The 19,850-nt window shown below is 37.4% G+C and overlaps 3 protein-coding genes across 3 annotated transcripts; 1 reads left to right on the top strand and 2 right to left on the bottom strand.

Annotated features, from left to right (window-relative positions):
- Positions 1 to 101: 101 nt before the first annotated feature.
- On the bottom strand, positions 102 to 4,801 carry galk1 (galactokinase 1). The gene is made up of 8 exons (XM_007259196.4): positions 4,531 to 4,801; positions 3,683 to 3,872; positions 2,829 to 2,948; positions 2,517 to 2,652; positions 2,192 to 2,373; positions 1,954 to 2,104; positions 1,190 to 1,352; positions 102 to 1,109 (listed from the first exon to the last, which is right to left on the bottom strand). Exons 1-8 carry the CDS (start codon positions 4,696 to 4,698, stop codon positions 1,029 to 1,031), a joined length of 1,191 nt encoding a protein of 396 aa, XP_007259258.2. The 5' UTR covers positions 4,699 to 4,801; the 3' UTR covers positions 102 to 1,028.
- Positions 4,802 to 6,771: 1,970 nt separating this feature from the next.
- On the bottom strand, positions 6,772 to 12,363 carry twnk (twinkle mtDNA helicase). Its single transcript, XM_007259195.4, has 6 exons — positions 12,270 to 12,363; positions 9,378 to 10,771; positions 9,039 to 9,279; positions 8,714 to 8,821; positions 7,825 to 7,966; positions 6,772 to 7,634 (listed from the first exon to the last, which is right to left on the bottom strand). Exons 2-6 carry the CDS (start codon positions 10,744 to 10,746, stop codon positions 7,293 to 7,295), a joined length of 2,202 nt encoding a protein of 733 aa, XP_007259257.3. The 5' UTR covers positions 10,747 to 10,771; positions 12,270 to 12,363; the 3' UTR covers positions 6,772 to 7,292.
- Positions 12,364 to 13,099: 736 nt separating this feature from the next.
- mrpl43 (mitochondrial ribosomal protein L43) lies at positions 13,100 to 16,269 on the top strand. The gene is made up of 3 exons (XM_007259194.4): positions 13,100 to 13,387; positions 15,406 to 15,512; positions 15,655 to 16,269. The coding sequence occupies exons 1-3, from the start codon at positions 13,257 to 13,259 to the stop codon at positions 15,861 to 15,863; spliced, it is 447 nt and encodes a 148-aa protein (XP_007259256.2). The 5' UTR covers positions 13,100 to 13,256; the 3' UTR covers positions 15,864 to 16,269.
- Positions 16,270 to 19,850: the final 3,581 nt, after the last annotated feature.

Below are 19,850 nucleotides of genomic sequence, written 5' to 3'. Positions count from 1 at the left end.
ACAGAAATACTGGAGCTTTTAATATTTAAAATCATTTATTTATATGAGAAATTTGTTGTAACAAAATATTTATTATAATATTTATTATAATATTTATTATTTTAAGATCAACTTCACAGTATCAAGATAAAAAAATATTTAGAGACATACTGATTTATTAAATTGAATGAAAAAAATATTAAAACAGAATCAACTCTTAAATTAAGGGTGAATGTAAAGTCTCAAAATATTATTTTTCTACCTTTGTACTTTAAGGGCTCCACATGAAGGCGTTTACAGCAATTAAATTAATTTCAGCATGTGGAACCACACAAATAATAATAAAAAACACTATTATGATTACTTATTTACAGTGTTTTGTTTTATTCATCAATCATTTAATACCTTAACAGCCTCTTTCAATTGGTTTTTGTTTTTCATTTTATTTAAGATTTATTTAAAATTTTAATTAAAATTTATTACATAAAAATATTTTAATCACAATCATAGTACAATTCTCAATCCTGTTAAAATTATCTGCAAAAGGGCAAAACATGCATATTAGTCAGAAATTATAAACAACATGCTAAATATAAGAATTCTAAAGTGCTATGAATCATAAAAATTGTATTAGTGTTAAGCTTTTTCATATTTAAATTTCACTACTGACAAAAATTGTAGATGAAAAAAATGTAAATAATTTGCTATGCCTCTCTAGTTTCAAATTAATTTAACAGGAATAACAATTGTAATTCTAGGCTCATTCATTTTTAATATCAAGCACATGACCTCATGGGTGGTAAGAAGACTCTTAGTAAATGATTATAACAGATAATCATTTTGTACTCATATTAGAACATCTGCATTATATTCTGAAAAATATCTTTACATTTTTTTCCTTCATCATTCTGACAGAAAATCAGAAAAGATGAGAAAAGCTATTTTTATCAGTTTGGCACTGATTATGTGCATAAGTAGAAAAAAGAGATGCAGCAGAAATCAGATCCACTGTTCTAAACCACACTGCAGGAACAGTTTTAACTTAAGTGTTAACTCTTCATCCCACTGAGGACCCGAGCTCCTTCTGATGGCGTAGTAATGTAAAAGGTGGGACGTCCGCTGTATTTCTCCTGTGTGTAAAAAAAAAAAAAGTAAGTTAGAAACAAAGGGTAGAATAAAAAAAAGATATAAAAAGCAAACTGCCACGAACCTGTATATGTTTTATGGTCCTCTCAGTGGCATCAGCCTGAAGCAGCGTTACAGTACATCCACCAAACCCTCCACCTGTCATCCGACTTCCAAAGACTCCATCAACCTCCATTGCTGCAGCTACCAGTACATCCAGCTCTGGACAACTGACCTCATAAAGATCTCTGAAAGTAGACAATAATCGAACTATTCAAGTGTATTAAAAATTTAAGGGGAAAAAAATATAAACACACTGTTAAAATTAGATGGTTTGAATTGTAAACTAAAATACAGGCCACTCATTTTCTGTTGCAATTTTTTTTTTTTTTTTGCTGAATAACTGAGAATGTTGGAAACAAAATAACGCATACTATATAAAATGTACCATAACTTTTGTACATGCCCCTTAAATTAAACAAATACAGTAATTGTGTATTCAAATGTGTGCAGAATGTATCATCTGTTTTACAAAAAAAATCACCAAACCTTTACATCCAAATTTAGTCTAACTGAATATTTTTCAGTTTTCTTCCTAACTAAACAGAGTCATAATGAGGCCAGAAATGTAAACATTTAGATGGGATTAATGAGCATAGTTTCTGTAAGATACATTCTTTGGAAAGTATGCTACATAGTACTTAAACTTGATTTTTTTCAGGCTATTCATCAAATGAATAAACCAATTAAACAATCTAATTTTTGTTTGGAGTTGCCATAAATTGTTCCAATTGTTTACCAGTTTGAATCTTCCTGCATATGATGATCCTAATAGAAAGTACTGTGTACCTGAGAGAATTGTGACTTTCCACCATTAGTCTTCCAAACTCTGCATAAGCCCCCCGTTTGAGTGCATCAGCTGCCTGTGCCGTGCGTGCAATCTCTTCAATCACATGATGTGCTCGCTGGTATGTCACACTGTCCATTCGGTCTTTGGCATCTACAAATAGTTGGATTATTTTAATGCATACTCACAGTCCCACAAATAATAGAAAAAAACATTTCTTACAGCTTCTACAATTCTTACCCTCCAGATTTTGCATTGTTGCATCTCGTAGACTGCTCTTGCCCAAAATGGCTGCTGCATTCTCACACTGTTTTCGTCTGCTGGGATACTCACTTCCTGTTAGTGAGTGCCTCACGTTGGAATTGGTGATGAGGATGACCAAAGCTGGATCAGCCAGAGGAACAGGAGTGGCCTCCAGAGACCTTAAACAGACAAACAGTGACATTACTTAACAAACCACTGGCAACTTTTAAGCCTACTACATATATCCAATACAGTCCATTAGTTATTGTCCCAGTGGTGTTCCATCAACTGGTAGACAGAACAGTATTTGAAAGAACTGTACCTGCAGTCAATAAGCAATGCATGACCCTCCTTTCCCAGCACAGAGACAAACTGGTCCATAATACCACAGGGTACTCCAGCATGGGTGTGCTCTGCCTGCTGACAAGCTACTGCCTTTGCCACTTTATCCCCATCATCTGTTCAGAGAATGTAGAGACTGTTGCATTAGCAGGTTGACAAACACTTATGTCAGCTAAATTAAAGTCTGTAGCCGATGACCAAAATTAATATTAATCTTTTTAAAGATAATGTATGCATGCATGATGTCAAACAAGCTCAGAACATCACTAACGTATGACACATGTGTTCCTACCTGGACACAGTTGCTGAAGGAAAGTGTACACTGCCACTTCTAATGACGCTGAGCTGGACAATCCACCCCCTAGTGGAACACTGCTGGCGATCACAGCTTTAAATGCAGGCAAGGGTTGTGCTGTGTACAAACCAAGTCATACATTCAATATGTAAGCTGATATATGGTCTTTATTTCAAAGCAGCTTAAACACAGCCTCTTCTCATTCCCTGTTAAGATAAATCTAAACCTTGTGGCTCATTGTCTAAAAATGAACCATTAACAGTGTCCCAAAGCCTGAGCTGTTGTAGGTGGGCTGCAGTTCTCAGTTGCTAAGTCAAAGAAAGAGTGTTCTAAAGAGAAAGCCATATCATGTTGAGCCAAAATTTGGAGTAATTTAGAATACACAACTGATGTATCCTTTATGGCACTCAATTAGATGAAAACTGCAGAAAACAATGCCTCTGGAGGAGAATTTAGTTCTGTGAAGATATGAAAATCACATGAATATCTGCACCACAATGTTTCATAGGTCTAACTAATAGACTACTGATATTGAGCCGTCATAGAAGAAGCCTACTGAGAACCCGTTCTTTTTTGACAGCAGCCTAGGCTTGGAGATTCATCTATTGTGGTCATAGTTTTTCATAAAATGTTTTAGCCTGTGGGGCTAAAGGTCCATCAGAAGGGGTAGGAGATATTTCAGCTCCACTTTTCAAACGTCATCATGAAAACAATTTTATATACACTTTCTTATTATATTTTCAATCTTACATAACATCTACAAGTTGTCAAAGACAGAGTAAATGTCCTGTAAATGTGCCATGCTGTGCATGCTCATGAATAAAGGCAATCTGTAAAACTCCTCAGGGTACCTCTATAGTGTTGTACCACCCCTTTAACATAGTTGGCCCAGGCTGGCCTCCCTCTGGTCAGGGGTGAACTCTCGGTCGGCAGATCGAAGTCCACTCTCCTCGGCTCATCTGCGGAGTCAGTAATGGTTTCAACTGAGCAGCTTTGGCCAGAGGTGCTGCTGCCCACTATAACTGTAACCAATGGCAAAGCCTGTGATCAATCAGAAACACAGCAAAATAACTGTAATGCAAATATTATAAAATATCACAAAAAAGTACAAAAAAGATCAATTGTATAAACAAACAGTTAAAACCCACAGCATGTAACTTAACTAATTAATTAATTTTTGAGTTTTGTGTTAAATGTTGTCAAATTTGCCTTTTTATTTCTGTTTTTTTTGTGATGTTCCAATACACAAAATAAATAAAATAAACCTGTGTATAACGAAACATGTAATTGAAATCATTTTTTGGGAGAAATACATTTTCTGGAACAATTTCAGGGTTGCCAACACTTTTGTCCATGACTGTATGAAGTGTTGTATTGTCAGATAATGGATAAATAAACATGACTAGAATTTTAGAAAGTTGACAAAAGTTAATCAATCTCATAAATAAAAGGGTATGCTATGGTATGACCTAATGACATGGTAGTGAACATGCTGTTTTTCATATATAAACAGTACAACCTTTGGAAAACATTGTAGCAACGTTGTCAGAAAGTTGTGACTATGTGTGCTGGCTGGTTGGTCTACAGTCTAAACTCTAGAGTGCAAAATATTACCAAATATCATCTAATGAATTTCTGTTTAGAACTAAATGTGCATTAAATCCTGAACTATTTAATAGTGAATGCTCTTCTGCTTTACCATTGGCAGAACCAGTCCCTGGTTGTAGTCAGTGTGCTCTCCTATCAGGTTCACCCGCCCTGGAGCACACACAGCCACCTGCGCTTCTCCCCCATAACTCCGCTCATAAACACGGAGAGCAGCGGCGAGCAGAGCCCCCACACCAGCCGCAGACCCCTCTCCATCCATCCGCACACAGCGATATTAACACTGATCACTACTATACGCACACGAGCTGATCAGTGAAAGAGAAAACTTCCTGTATCTCAGTGACTCTGATTGGTTTAAAATGGTCATATGATGCAGTACAGCGTGACTGCGGTCAGATCCTGTTTCAGTGAGCAGCTGTGAACTACATAGAGCACACTACCTTTTTTAATACTAGCTGTTGTAAAGTTTGGCCCAATCCCATTTTTTCTTTTATACCCCAACCCCTTGTTTTGGAGTAAAATCCTCCACATAGCGCACTAAAGGTTGACTACCTAGCTACCTACCTAATTAACTTTAGAGCATTGCAAGTCTTAAGTAAGAGGGCAGTAAGTGCAGCAATTGATTATTATTGTCCATTCCTAAACACCTCTGTAATTGGGAGCCGAAATGAGCTTTTATATTATTTATTTTTTATTAGTTCCACCTTAAGCGCCTCTACCTCTGCCAGCTGTTGCACTATTTAATGTGGAACGGGAAAGCTAGCTAGCTAGTCACCGAGACAAACTACAAGCCAAGCATTTTTTGCTTTATGCTTTATATAAAGAAAATGTCCATAAAACATTGAAAGCACACATTAAACTATGATTATATAAAGTTTTTCATATTTTTTAAACAAGCAAAATACACTGCCTGGCCCACAAAAAAGATCACACTCTTAATATTTTGTTGGAACACTTTGATTGTGGCACGCATTCACAGTGACATTGTTTCGATAAGCTTCAATATCACAAGATTTATTTAAATCCAGTGTTGCATTAATTTTTCACCAAGATCTTGCGTTGATGATGGTAGAGTCCGACTCTAACCCGCTGCACAAAGTCTGCTCCACCACATCACAAAGTTTCTCATTGGGGTTAAGGTCTGGACTCTGTGGTGAACAATCCATGTGTGAGAATGATGATCTCATGCTCCTTGAATCACTCTTTCACAATTCCAGCCCCATGAATCCTGGCATTATCATCTTGGAATATACCCATGTCATCAGGGAAGAAAAAAATCCATTGATGGAATAACCTGGTCTTTATTCAGGATATTCAGGTAGTCAGTGGACCTGACCAACTGCAGCAACCCCAGATCATTTGCTTAGTTAAATCCAGGTGGCGAATTTTGACCAGGCAGTGTACTTAAATTTGTGGGTTTCTTTTGTTGCTTGTGTCCCTATAAGTGATTCTAAGCACAAATAAACTGAGCGCACTTAATGGCTCAATCAAGCCGTGTTCCCAAAACTTCAGTTTAATTACCTTATTTATTGTTTTAACATACACAGTAGCAGTTATAGTTTGGACACATTATCATTTATATTTCTTCTTTATTTGTGTTATTTAGTACATTGTAGATTGAGACTATCATATTATGGTATATATTAGAAATTCTAGAGCTATATTAGGACTATGCACTATACAGCATTTATTATACGGCAACGGCTAAACTACAATCTTTGTTTGTGCCGTGCTGAGAGCGTTGTAGCAAACACCACCTCATTACATTAGGGTATACATTGAAAACTTCAGCGTACATAATCTATACACTACATTTTGCAATGTATTATGAGTGGATAATATATAGGGTATAATATGTACCAATTAAGATTTTACTACAAACCATGTAGTGCACTGTATTTCTGTAAATAGAGAGCGTTTTCACACATTTTGTTTTAGTTGTTGAATGTTATTCATTTTTATTAATAATTGAATTAAGTATTATTAATTAAACATTAACTCTGGAATGTGCAGACAACAAATGTTATGATCAATGGATGTTCTGAGAAAGAACAAAACTGTACAGTGCAGGACTGAAGTTGGGAAGCTCAGCTCCTTTTAAGCACTTTGCGAGCTGAATCAGGTGAGAGAATCAGCAAAGTAAGGAAACTCAGCACTGCATTATTCTAGAAAAGGTCTGACATAACACATATCACATGCTGCACAAACTAAGTCACCAAGCCAACAGTTCAACTGACTGAACCAGGTTAGCCTAGGTCTGCAATAGAAAAAGTTCAAATAAAACTACTAAGATGTTGCAATTTTTCATTATTTTCAATAAACACTGTTTAAAAAAGTTTTATAATAAGGTTTTTATTAACAGTACAAATACATATTAATATATGATTTTTTACATAAAGACATAAGTTCAAAATATTGTGCCTATAAGTACATACTGTTAAATGTATTTAACAATAATAAGAAATGGGTTTTAGACACTTCTAAATATGTGTCCACAGTAGTGGATAATAATCCATGCTAGGTCTCTGCAAAAGAGATCTGGCTTGAGTCCTTAAGTGCATACACTGCCATTACCAATGCCAATACCGTTCAGGATACTGTGTGACAAGCAAATGTGTGTGTGAATATCTCAACACAAGCAGCAGTCTTTTTCAACACTATCTACAGTTCAGTTACCATCACACAACTTCTTCATTCATTTCATTATTCACAATGAAACCTACTCATTAAGGTTTTACAGATTCAGTAGCAGTATACCCGCTATTAGCAGATAAAGCATTTAGATCGAGACCCAAATGTAACACTTGCATTCACAGTGTATTATTGACTATACAAACATCCTTTTTATCTTGTCTACAGTTTCTTCCCCTCTTCATCCTCTTTACTCTTGCCAGCTGATGGTCCCTTCACACTCTTTGAGGCTTTAGGAGCTTTGGCAGGCTTCAGGACTTTCTCTTTGGCTTCCGTCTCAACTGTTTGCTCCGGGTCCTCCGTCTTGTCCACTTTGACCTTGCGCAATTTCTGCTTACCTTTGACTGGGGACGAGAAAGTAAGTGTGGTCTTGTTGAACTCCAGTGCAAACACACCAACATCACCATCAAACCGGTTCTTGGCCACCTGCATGGATCTGCGGCCTGGACATGTCACCAGTTTCTTTTCCTGAAGAATGAGCACGTTGTCGGCCTCCTGACTTGCCTGGTGTGGGTACAGAAAGAGTGGCATAGCTGTTATTAAAGTACCCTATTTTTCACATTCACATTAGAGTACATGACATTACATTATATATGTAGCCTGCAAATAATCTTCATGTAATGTAATACTCATAAAAAAAATAAAAAAATAAATAAAAAATTGTACTCCAAAATATTTCAGCGAACATACAAACCTTAGCCGAACCAAAGATAGATGCTGTCTGTAGTTCCTTGTCATCCTCCTCTTTCCTAGGGTGGATGATCAGGGTTACATGGCAGCTACTGTTTGTTGCAAACTTTCTGAAAGCTCCAATAATGTGGTCTTGTACAGCAAACCTGGAATACATAATACACAGAATATGAATTAACTTACTTGTGTTCATTTTAATTAATGCATACTTACAGTACAATATTTGGACATAACCTTAATAATTCTTCCTAACCTAATGTACTTATTAATAACTATACTTAGTACTTATACTTAATAATTAAATATACTTAATACTTAAAAGTTCGCTGTTCTGGCACCGAGTGGTCCAGCGGTCTAAAGCGCTGCCACTATGAGCAGGAGGTCGCAGGTTCGAACCCCAGCTCATGCAGCTTTGCCATCAAGCTGCCGGCATTAGAGGGAGCAAAATTGAAAGCGGTGAAAAAGAAGCGGTGGCTGACTTCACATGTATCGGAAGAAGCATGTGTTAGTCTTCGCCCTCCTGGTGTGTTGGGGCATTTCTAGTGATAGGGGGAGTCCTAATGAGTGGGTTGGGTAATTGGCCGTGTAAATTGGGAAAAATTAGAAAGAAAATTATATAAAAAAAAAAATAAAAAAAAAAGGTTGCTGTTCTTTTAAAGTAACATGTGCATCATTATGCTACAGGAATATCAATATATACATGGCTTAGAATGGTCCTAAAATTACAATAAAATTGTTAATTGCAATTATTTATGGGACAATTTACTGTTCTATTGTGAGCATCATAATGCATGCTGCATGATACATTTTACCAACCGTGATGCATTTTCTCATTACATTACAATAATTTACATTTTATAATAATGCTAATATATTTGGAATATTTGTCTCACTTGTCAACAGACAGATTCTCTTGACCCATCATGAACTGCAGGTTGTCAATGACCACATGGCTGATGTCATAGAGGTAGACAGCATGCTGCATGGTGTCCAACACTGTCCTACAGAAAGAAAAGAGTGTGTTAAAATTGAGGCCAAAGTCATGTCACATGTGTTAACTAGTACAGATTTATTTTTGACATTAATAAAGAGAACAGATTTCCCTGCAATGCTCCAGTGACTCGGAAAGAGCAAACTGACAAGTCCTTTGAAGCTCTATAAACGTGACCGAGACTTGATATTGATTAAAGAAATAGCACCAATAAAATTATGACTTACTTAATGTTCTGTTGACCATGGAAGGTCATGAAGTAAAGTGGAAGCTCCTCAAATTTGTCAGCCCAGGAGTCATACTGGTCCAGGTTCTCCTCCAGCCTTTGCATAGCAAATTGGGTCAGCATGATTCTGGCCAAGCGCACGTTCTTAATCTCAAAGCTGCCCCATAGCGTGTTTACCCCCTGCATGCACAGATCAAGAGCGTACTCGCTGATGAAAGTAGTTTTCCCACTGCCAGTGGGACCTGCAAATATAAGACAGTGTGTCAGTTATGTTCAGAAAGCACTGAATATAACTAGAATAAAATTAAGAATCGTTTGTTTGCACTGGTTTTGTTTATACCTGTGAAAACCGTTAGTTCCCCATTACGATGGCCCTTCAAAATTCGAGTAAGTTCAGGAAATCGAGTCCACTTCATTCCAGCTACTTGCTCCATATTAGCCAGCTCTCCATACACATCCTCCCTAAGCTGTTTAAAAGACACTATGGACTTGTGGGCAGCAGGGATGGAGGCCTTTACAATTCGTAAAAGGTTCCTACCATGGACCAGTGCCTCCTTAGGACATGGCTGAAATTCCCCTGGGCGCACAAGAGCGCAACGCTTCAGTCCGAGCTTCCGTGAAAATATTTTTGAAGCCTCCCAGGAGCGCATATCTCCTCCTAGCCACAGTGTGACCTTCTTGAACTGCTCCAGGTATGGAAGGAGGACCGGAGGCAGGCAGCTGACTCCACGAGGTAAGGCTAAAGTAGGCAGACCAGTGGCTTGACTTACTGCCATGCTGTCAATTTCACTTCCGGTAAGCACAACTTCTGTATCCTTCCATCCCACTAAAGGGAGCCCAAAGAGGTTGTGGTAGTTGGATGACTTAGGAACTGTAGCTTCTGTATAAACAACCTGCCCATCTTCATTAGTGGAAGCAGACAATAGCTTTACGCCACGGAGACTTGAGTCCCGCCCACTAAACCAGGGAAACACCAGGCTTTTGGTTGGCTTGAAGAACCTCACCCCAAACTTCTTCAGGGTGGCGTTGGTGAGCTTATTCAACTGAAACATGGTTTTGATAAGCTGTGTCTCCTCCTCGAGAAGATCCGATAAAGTCACAGAGCTGCTCCATATCCTCTGCACCTCCTTCAGCTCCATCTGCCTCTCCTCCTGTTCCTCTACAGATTCAGAGTAGCTCAGCAGCACATCAGGGCTGATGTGCGTCTGCTCATCTTTCTGCAATACTTCCAGACAGTCCTGCAGGTCCTCCCAGCTGCCTTCCACCAGGGTCTCTTTACAGAGAAACTGGCCAGTGGTTTTGTCAATGAACATATTGTAGCTCTCTTTCCCACCACCTTCAAGGACATCGGATTTTTTCTCCAAAAAAATGCTGGGTGCGTGTAAGCAGCTATAGCCATCATAGAAGGGGACACCCTTAGACTTTAGGTACTGCTTGATGTCAGTCACTGTGACAGGAGTGGAAAAGATGTCTATTGTGGACTTTGTGTCTTTTTTCAATGTCCTGCACAAAACAACCAAGGGTGAGTGCTTTGATCCATCGTACAGATTATGCCAAGAAGGTATTTTTGCTGGATTCTGCAGCACTGAACGGTGTGGCACCTGGAGGCAGGATATAGTTCTGTTGGTGTGAAGCTGCCATTGTCTGGGGGCACATCTTGTCCCCTGTAGGAGACTTGCTGCTACCCTCAGGAAGCGTCCGGACCACATGTGCTCCTCATTCACAAAAACAAACCTGTAACATAAATAACACTGATGAACATAGCGGAAGGATGAACTGCATAAATATGACTTAGCTAGCTATTGGTCACTGACAGATGATGCAGTGATAAGCACCACACTGAAGGTATTCTGTGGACAAAGGCTGTTCTGCGGTCAGCCTTATAGATTTGTTCACTTTCCTTTATAATTGTACGTTAAATGTTGTGCGTTTGGCTCATAAAAGACTATATAACGGTTTGGCTGATTTCCCATCATCTATCGTAGCTAATGTGAATGCTAGCATCATATCCACATGCTGTTTTAGTTTAATGAGGCTAGTAGTACACAGACACACAGAGGGTTAATCTGCTCTCTTAAAAACAGCAGAATGCTGTAGTCCTGCATCCACTTTCTGCTGTTCTTCAGGACTGTATAAGACGTTTTATTACCATGAATATATGGTAACAAACGCAGATTATTCATTCATTTCTGTTTTGTTTTAGGACTACACTTTAGAACTTTATACTATAGTCAGTGTTTTTACAGACTAAATGTATGAAGTGAAATGAAATGTATTATAAATGTTTCTAGAACCTCTTATGAATACACTGCCTGATGCACAATAAGATAACATATCCAGATATTTTTACAAACAGCAAAATCTGCATTGATAAGCATAAGTTTCCTTGATTACAGCAGTTTACCTTTACTGTTGGGTAGGGCTTGGCGATATGACTGATTCTCAATTACAATCTAGACATTTAGTTCTTACATAACAGACAGCTCCATTTATGAAAATCACTGCAACATATAAGAGTTCTTTTCAGGTGTCTGACAGAGGTATATGCATATCTACTGAGATTCAGTCTGCAAACTTCTGTATGTAAAGATGTACACTCACATCGCATTAAAACAGCAATTAGATGAATTAAATTAATTTGATAAACCTTCCATTCCTATGTTAGGATCGTTGGACTATGTTTTGGTGCTTTAGCTGAAATTATGTGGGTTGTAAATGTGAGTTTTAGAAGTGGACACAGCTATAAACCCTTGTGCTGTAAATAAGATATCTTTAATAGACAAGTAACGATGTAAAGCTGGATCCAGCAGAAATAGCATTTAAGCTAGTTGTAATCAGGTCGTATTTGTCAATACTGTTACTGTCATCCTTTCCTCACTTTACATCTTTTCATTCAGTTTTACTGCTTTAAATTCTCCACAAATTATAAAAGTAAGTTAGTTCCTAGTACTTCTACTGAATGGCCCACAGTTACTATACCTTAAATATGGCACTTTGTTAAAACCAAGCATAATAAAACCACGTGACTGTCAATGACCGCTAGTTTACACACAGATTGCTAAGAGCACGTGTGCAGCTTACATGCACACTAACCTGCGCTATTGATCTAACTATCCCGCCAGCCCAGGCATAAACACACACGTGTAGGTCAGACAGAGTAACGCTAGCCCTTAAAGCACCGGGAATCACGCACAGTATTCAATAAATAAAGCAACAATACAAACATAGTTACCAAAACTGGAGTCACATCGCCTGAAAACTGCAGGAAACCTCCAAACAGCACGGTGACCCTCCGTCTCCCGCCATAGAATACTACTAACTACAACTCCCAGAAACCTTTTCAGTCGCGTTCACTTAAAACAAGTCCGTGCAAAACCTATTTGGTCAGTGTAACGTTTAATTTCTGCTTGTATCAAGCTAAATTCGAAAATAGAAGTTTGGGTATTTTTCCATTCAGTGAAGCAAGAAGAAATGGGGTTTCATCCAATTTTTCAGTTATATATATTTTTTATTTTAGCCTTTCGCAAACAGAATTTCAAGATTTCAAAATTAAAAAGTTAATCTTCTTTCGACTTTCAGATTGGTTAATTTTTGTATCTTGTAACACAAATCTGATGGTGTAATCCTTGCAAAATGCAAAAATAGAAAAATCCTAAAATAAAGAAAATATTCATTTTTTAATAAAAATGTCCTTTGTGAGGAGCAGAGGTCCTCACAAAGAAAAAACATAAAATTGTAAAAATGGATAAAAACTTATTTCATGTACAATACACTACTTTAAGAAAACAAATAATGTATAAACCAATCATTCCATTTCTATTTTTCCTTAAACAGTCAGAAAAATAAATGAATAAACGTTACACTGACCCTGTTAAGAGTGTTTAACGATGAAATACTAAAACAAATAGAGGAACATTTTAACACTAATTTTATTATTTCACTCTTTAAATACCTCAACTTTGTATTTATTATATTTTATACGATATAATATGGTATAATGTAGCAGTTTTACTTCGTACCCGGATGATAATTACACTCGGACCTGTAGGAGGCTCCTGTGCGCATGTGCTGATGGTCTGCTGTTTGTCCTTTAGCCGCTGCTGCTGCTCACAGGGCGCTTATTCCCGCTGTGCTGAGATTACACTCCTGCAGTCCGGTGGAGGGGTTCTGAGTTGTGTATTTACTCTGTAATCAGGACAGGAGCCTCCTGAAGGTGGACATGACAGCTCGAGGTACTCCGAGTCGCTTTTTACAGAGTGTGCTTCATAACGGAGTGGGTCGGTATGTCTGCCAGCTGAAGCGCGTCTCTCTGATCTTCTCCAAGAACGCACAGAGCTCTTTAGGGGTCAGGTAGGTCCCCCACATTCTAAACTGGTGATTTACTAAACATTTTATCCAATTTACCATCCGTGATCAAACTAAAACCTTCAGTAAATACCCATCCAATTAATTTCACAGCAGCACATGTGCCACACATTCTTATACAGCAAATTACAGTAGGTTTTGATCTGGCCTTCATACATTAACCTACATGCCTTGACCCGTATACGGTCAGCAGGTGTAGGTGATACAAAACCCTTATTCTCTGCAGTAAAATAAGTTATTTACATTCTGAAAATGTGAGATTTAAAGTCTCCTACAGGACACGTAGAGAAGCTGCCCCTTTTCTCTCTGCTCCACCTAATTCCAGACCAGTAACAGGAATCAGTTCTGCATTTTTGAAAGTAGACGTAAAAACTTGACAAATAGTTGAAGATTTTCTTGACTATTTTTCTATACTTTCTATTACAATTACAGTTATGATTTTTGTAATGCTTAAATAGAAATCCTCAAGAATTAGGGTTGTAAAGTCAGGCAGAAAATTGACTAAAATCCTGGCCTATTAAGAAGCTATTAGGGGTGGGTTTTTGCGATAACAATATACTTGCCGATATAAGAAAACAAAAAAATATGTATTGATTTTGAGAATCTAGTATAATAGTATAACATTATAATCATACCATAGAAAAAAAAGTAACAAAATAATGTAATGTAGCTAAAAATATTGCAGAATATTATATTTATTGTATTAAACATATTTATACAAAACAATACACTTCACAGTAAATAATGGACTACTTTCAAGATGGAAAATCCCTATTATCACAATATGGATTTTGAATATATCATAATATTTCTGTCACGATATATTGTACGATACAACATCTGTACTGTATTTTTTTTTCAATTCAAAACTTCATTTAAAAGTCTGTTTAGTCCAAGATCCTGTATAATGAATGTTAACCAAAATGAATATTACCGAACAATTTCAGTGAGTCTTTTACACTTGCAAGAAAAAGTATAGCAATAGACAAAACCAGTCTGCTTAAACTAATACCACACACAAAAATATATGTTTGCATGTTTTTATTTAACATTTTAACATTCACAATGCAGGCTGGAAAAAGTATGTGAATCTTTGGATTTAATTTAACTGGTTGACCCTCACCTGGCACCCCTTCTTTGGCAGCAATAACCTCAAACAAACATTTCCTGTAGTTGCAGATCAGGCCTGCACAACAGTCGGGAGGAATTTTGGACCATTCCTCTTGACAAAACTTTTTTAGTTCAGCAATAATCTTGGGATATCTGGTGTGAATCGCTCTCTTGAGGTCATGCAACATCATTTTAATTGGGTTGAGCTCAGGACTCTCCAAAAGGTGCATTTTCTTCTGTTGAAGCCATTCGGTTGTTGATTTACTTCTATGTTTTGGGTCGTTGTCCTGTTGCATCATCCATCCTCTGTTGAGCTTCAGTTGGTGGACAGTTGGTCTTAAGTTTTCCTGCAAAATGTCTTGATAAACTTGGGGAATTTATTTTTTCAATGATGAAGGCAATCCGTCCCGGCTCTGAGGCAGCAAAGCAGCCATTGACCATTGTGCGCTGTGCTTTTTCAGTCAACTTCACTGGACGACCACGCCTAGGGAGAGTAGCAACAGTGCTGAACTTTCTCCATTTGTAGACCGTGGACACGTGAACATCAAGGCTTTCTGCAACCCTTTCAATAACCCTTTCCAGCTCCATGCAAGTCGATAATTCTTGAGCGTAGGTCTTCTGAGAGCTCTTTTGTGCGAGGCATGATTCACATTACTTTTTCGCAACTGTATGTGGCAAGTTGTGACTTTACCAGGGGTCACAGCTTGTGAGCTGCTAATGCCATTCACTCATAACAAGCAATAGGGTCAGCAGCATGTTAGTAAAGGGTAGCTTAAGTATACCTTTCAGAAAATCCTTCATATTCACTCTGTAAGTGGAGCTCTGTTGTTAAAATAAACCAACTAGGTTCTTCTTTGAGCTTATCCACAATTGGTCCATCGTTGTTTTGACAGGGATTTCATTGAAGATGGTGTAGTTGACTTTGCTAAGAAGAACCCAGGAGTTGTGGTCTACGTCGATCCCCAGTCCTGCAGGATTCCAAAAGTAGTTGCTGAATATCGTAAGTATGATTACTTATCAACCATTTTGTTTCAACTCCTAGAACCTTAGGCCCACCTTCTTTTAATGTTGTTCTAATTAAAATACTTAAATGTATATAAATATTGTGTTGGAATAAACTCTGCTGTGTTTTATCCCTACAGTCAATGGTAATGTGAAGGAAGAGCTTGTCACCAATCAAACATCACAGCAGATTGCAGAACTGATTACTAAGATGGCCAACCAGTCAGGTCTGGATATCATCCGCATCCGAAAGCCCTTCCACACAAACTATCCCAGCATCCAGGGTCAGTGGCATCCCTTCACCAACCAGCCACCCAGCAAAGATCCAGTTGGACCACAGACCAAATGAGGACTCAACATAGTATTTTATTTATGCTGCACTGGTTATTTGCCCACCTGTTGTATAAGAATAAAAGCTCTTTTTGTACTCCAACACAGTGAGAGAATTGAACAGTGCCTATGCCTGCATATATTATAGTGCTGTATTTCAGTTAAAGCAGCACTGACCACTGCAGGCCTCACTGGATATCAACTTTACTGTTGTGGTGTTCCTGTTTTGTGATGGTTATGTAAAAAGCAGCGTGACCATTTTTGTATTTTGTATGGAATAAAATCTAGACCATGAGGCTCAGATGGCTAAAAATGGCAAAGGTTCATTTGTGAGCTTGTATTGCACATATACTTTTGTATTGGAAAATGTGTAGTTCAAAGTAGAAGAAATCATAACCATTAAAAAGTGACTGAGTTTATTATCATTATTTGTTATCTTTCTCAAAATCCTAGTGGAGAGCAGTTAAAAATAAAGGTATGGTAGAAACGAGGGTTGTGGAAGAGATTATGGCTGATGCTCATATTCATGCTCATATTTTTCAGGTTTCTGATCTTGATAAATAAATAAGCTCTGTGGTGCTGTAGACTGAATGAAGCAGTGGTTGCAGCAGATGTACTGTGTCTCCAGGGCTACATGCTGCAGAATGAAAACAGAAGGCAGTGAGTCTGGTTGATTTTATACAGCGTTTAATTGGTCAGTGTTGATGGTTAATAATACATTACACTAATTACAGCCAGATGAGAATAGTGCTCTCCAGTCATGCCATCTGTCCCCTGTGACAACTTGATTGACCTATTCTGTGAATGAAAGAAAGTTCTAAATAAAGCACTGTTTCTGGGTAACAGCTACATATGGGGCATACAAATAGGCCTGACTGACATCTTGAGAAGCTGCAGATGCAAGTATGTCATCAAATGGGCTTGAACATTACTGTTTAAATGATGTTTCCAAAACTTAAGCGATATAAACCATACATAATTCATATATTTTTGGTTGTATCTTTTAATGTTGATTATGTAAAAACAACCTTTATTTAACATTGCCCAATAGACATTGTTTAGTGCTGAAATTCTAAAAGGCTTTGAATAGTTGGGTCTATTTCACTCACAATGCTTTCAAGCAAAAGGTTCTTTCACCAATAACAATAATTATTGATATTATTTTAAACGTTCCTTGTTAGATCACAAGAACACTTCACAAGCTATACAAATATGATTCAAAAAGTAAAGTTTGATGCACACAAAACATAATTTTGTCGTCATAGATCAACGTTAACAACTTATTTCTGCTGTCTGGATATGAATTTTCAAGCAGTATATCTTTGGATAGTGTATTTTGCCTTGTAGTACTACAACCCCTGGCAAAAAGTATGGAATCACCAGTCTTGGATGAGCACTCCTTCAGACATTTCATTCTGTAAAACAAACTCTGATCAAAAACATGATACAATAATAAGGTCATTCCAAAGTGCAACTTGTTGGCTTTCAGGAACACTCAAAGAAATGAAGAAAAAACATTGTGGAAGTCAGTGAATGTTACTTTTATTGACCAACCACAGGGAAAAAAATATGGAATCACTCAAATTGAAGGTAGAAAATAAGGACACACCCAGTCAATTTCCTTTCCCTAAATGGACACCTGCCTCAGATTAGATCTGCTGGTTGGTCTGCAGTTAAAAACACCTGCAGTCATGACACCTTGGAGGGCTGCTGGACGAATTAGAGTGGCAAGAACCATGGCTCCAACAAGAGAAATGTCTCTTGAAACAAAAGAGGGGATTGTGAAACTTCTTGAAGAAGGTACCGGTAACTCTTCACGCATGGTTGCTAAAGATGTGGGCTGTTCACAGTCAGCTGTATCCAAGATATGGACCAAATACAAAGTTGGTCAATAAAAGTAACATTCACTGACTTCCACAATGTTTTTTCTTCATTTCTTTGAGTGTTCCTGAAAGCCAACAAGTTGCACTTTGGAATGACCTTATTATTGTATCATGTTTTTGATCAGAGTTTGTTTTACAGAATGAAATGTCTGAAGGAGTGCTCATCCAAGACTGGTGATTCCATACTTTTTGCCAGGGGTTGTAAATGCTAATAATAACAGTCACTATTAACATTGACAACTGATAATGATTTATAAGGCGTTTTAAACAAGCTGGAAGTTTTTGGGCAAATGTATCTTATGACTAGACATTTATCTTAGTCAGACAAACAAACTATATTTCATCACTCTTGCAATTCCATATGGTCTGATTCTGACAACACAGATTTACTCTGTAGCTGGAATTTTTAGTATAAAAGATTTAAATTGTTTTTTTTTTCTTATGGTTGAGTTTTGTAATTAGAAAATGATTTACCCTCCTGTAGAAATCACTATTTAAAATGTCTTTATCATGTATTAATATAATACAGTTACTCAGTGGTGCAGCAGGGGGAGTGCTGCACTGGGAGATGTGTATGGGGACTCTGGCTGGCAGGAAAATCTACCTGGGAGCGTGCTGTAGTCGTGGAAACCACAGTTACTGAGCAACGACCGGAGTGTCCGCCCACCTGCTACCATAATCCTCTTAAAACATAAAAAAAACTAAAAAAAAAAAAACTACTAAAAAAACTACTAAAAATGAACAAGTTTAATTCAAAACTTTGTGTTCAACTCACTAATGAATCGGTTTTCTATCCAGTGAAACTTCAATGTTCTTAAAATACAAAAGAATAAAAAATAAATTAGTTTTAGTAACTGCGGCATATTTATATCTCCTTACGTTAACTAGCTAAGAAAATGGTGGTTACAAGTTTTCACCCCAACTGTTGAAGACATCGCTGTTTTGTGGCCCTATGAGGCCAAATTAAACCATACAGAAAACACGGTACTAACGCTCTGACAACCTTATTACAGCTACATTGTCACAGTGTTGAAATGCATTGTTACAAAACATTACAGTTACTCTAAGATAATGGGTAATGTTTCATGATTGGAATTGGAAAGTTGTAAAAAAAATATATATATATATATATATATATAAAATCGTGGATGAAAGTGTTGGCACCCCTTGCATTTTTCCAGAAAATTATGGCAATTACATGTTTTGTGATGCACGTTTATTTCTTTTGTGTATATCGGAACAAAAAGGCCAAAATTTGTAGAATGTCACGCAAAAAAAAAAAAAAAGAACCAGACGAAATTAGCAGGCAGGCATTTCCTCAATCAGTGTTTCTTCTAAAATCAATTATATTAATAGAGAGTGTTTCTTCCTTTTTTTGCAGTTATATGAACATTAGTGAAGTTGAGTTATGATGTTGGGTACTTCCATTCAACTTCAACAGATTCCATTTCAACTTTTTCCAAAGGTATTTGGAAGTGCCCCATCACTCAGTTTATACCCCTCATGCTTTAGAGCACCCTGTTCTTTTGGAGATGTTTTTTTTTTCTATGGGGACTATAAGAGCTGTGTGTGCAGCACTATCACTTCAGTGTAAGAAATAGGCACACCTGCTTAACTCACTGTGTAGAGAGGGGAGTCTGGGTATTTTTGTATTTTTATAGTATTCTAATTATGAAAACAGATGATCTTTTAATGGAGAATAAAAAAAAAAAACATTGCAAGTAAACTGGGACGAGATAATAGGCATGACATAATAGCCATAATAGGCATGAAATGAAGAATAAAAAATGAGAAAGAATAAAATACAAGAATAATTAAATACAGTAAATTTTCTTGACTCAGCAGCTCAGCAAGTGGGTCATACGTTCAGCTCCAGTCTAGCTGCTACAGTAAAAAAAATGAGCACTGCTGTTACTGTCAGCTCTGCAGTGACAAAATCAGCCCAGTGGAGGCAGCCACTAGGGACAGGTGTGCAAACGCTGACTCAACATTTACAGCAGGCCAGTTTTACTGCCAGTAATATAACCAGTTCAGAACAAGAGTGATATTGTGCAATACTATCTACAGTACATCACTTTATTAGTATTTAATATTACAGCCTTCCTGTCCATCTTAAAAAAAGA

Source organism: Astyanax mexicanus, chromosome 15 (assembly GCF_023375975.1).
Source record: "Astyanax mexicanus isolate ESR-SI-001 chromosome 15, AstMex3_surface, whole genome shotgun sequence".
Taxonomy (NCBI): Eukaryota; Metazoa; Chordata; class Actinopteri; order Characiformes; family Acestrorhamphidae; genus Astyanax; species Astyanax mexicanus.
This window is presented reverse-complemented; position numbering and strand designations above follow the sequence as displayed.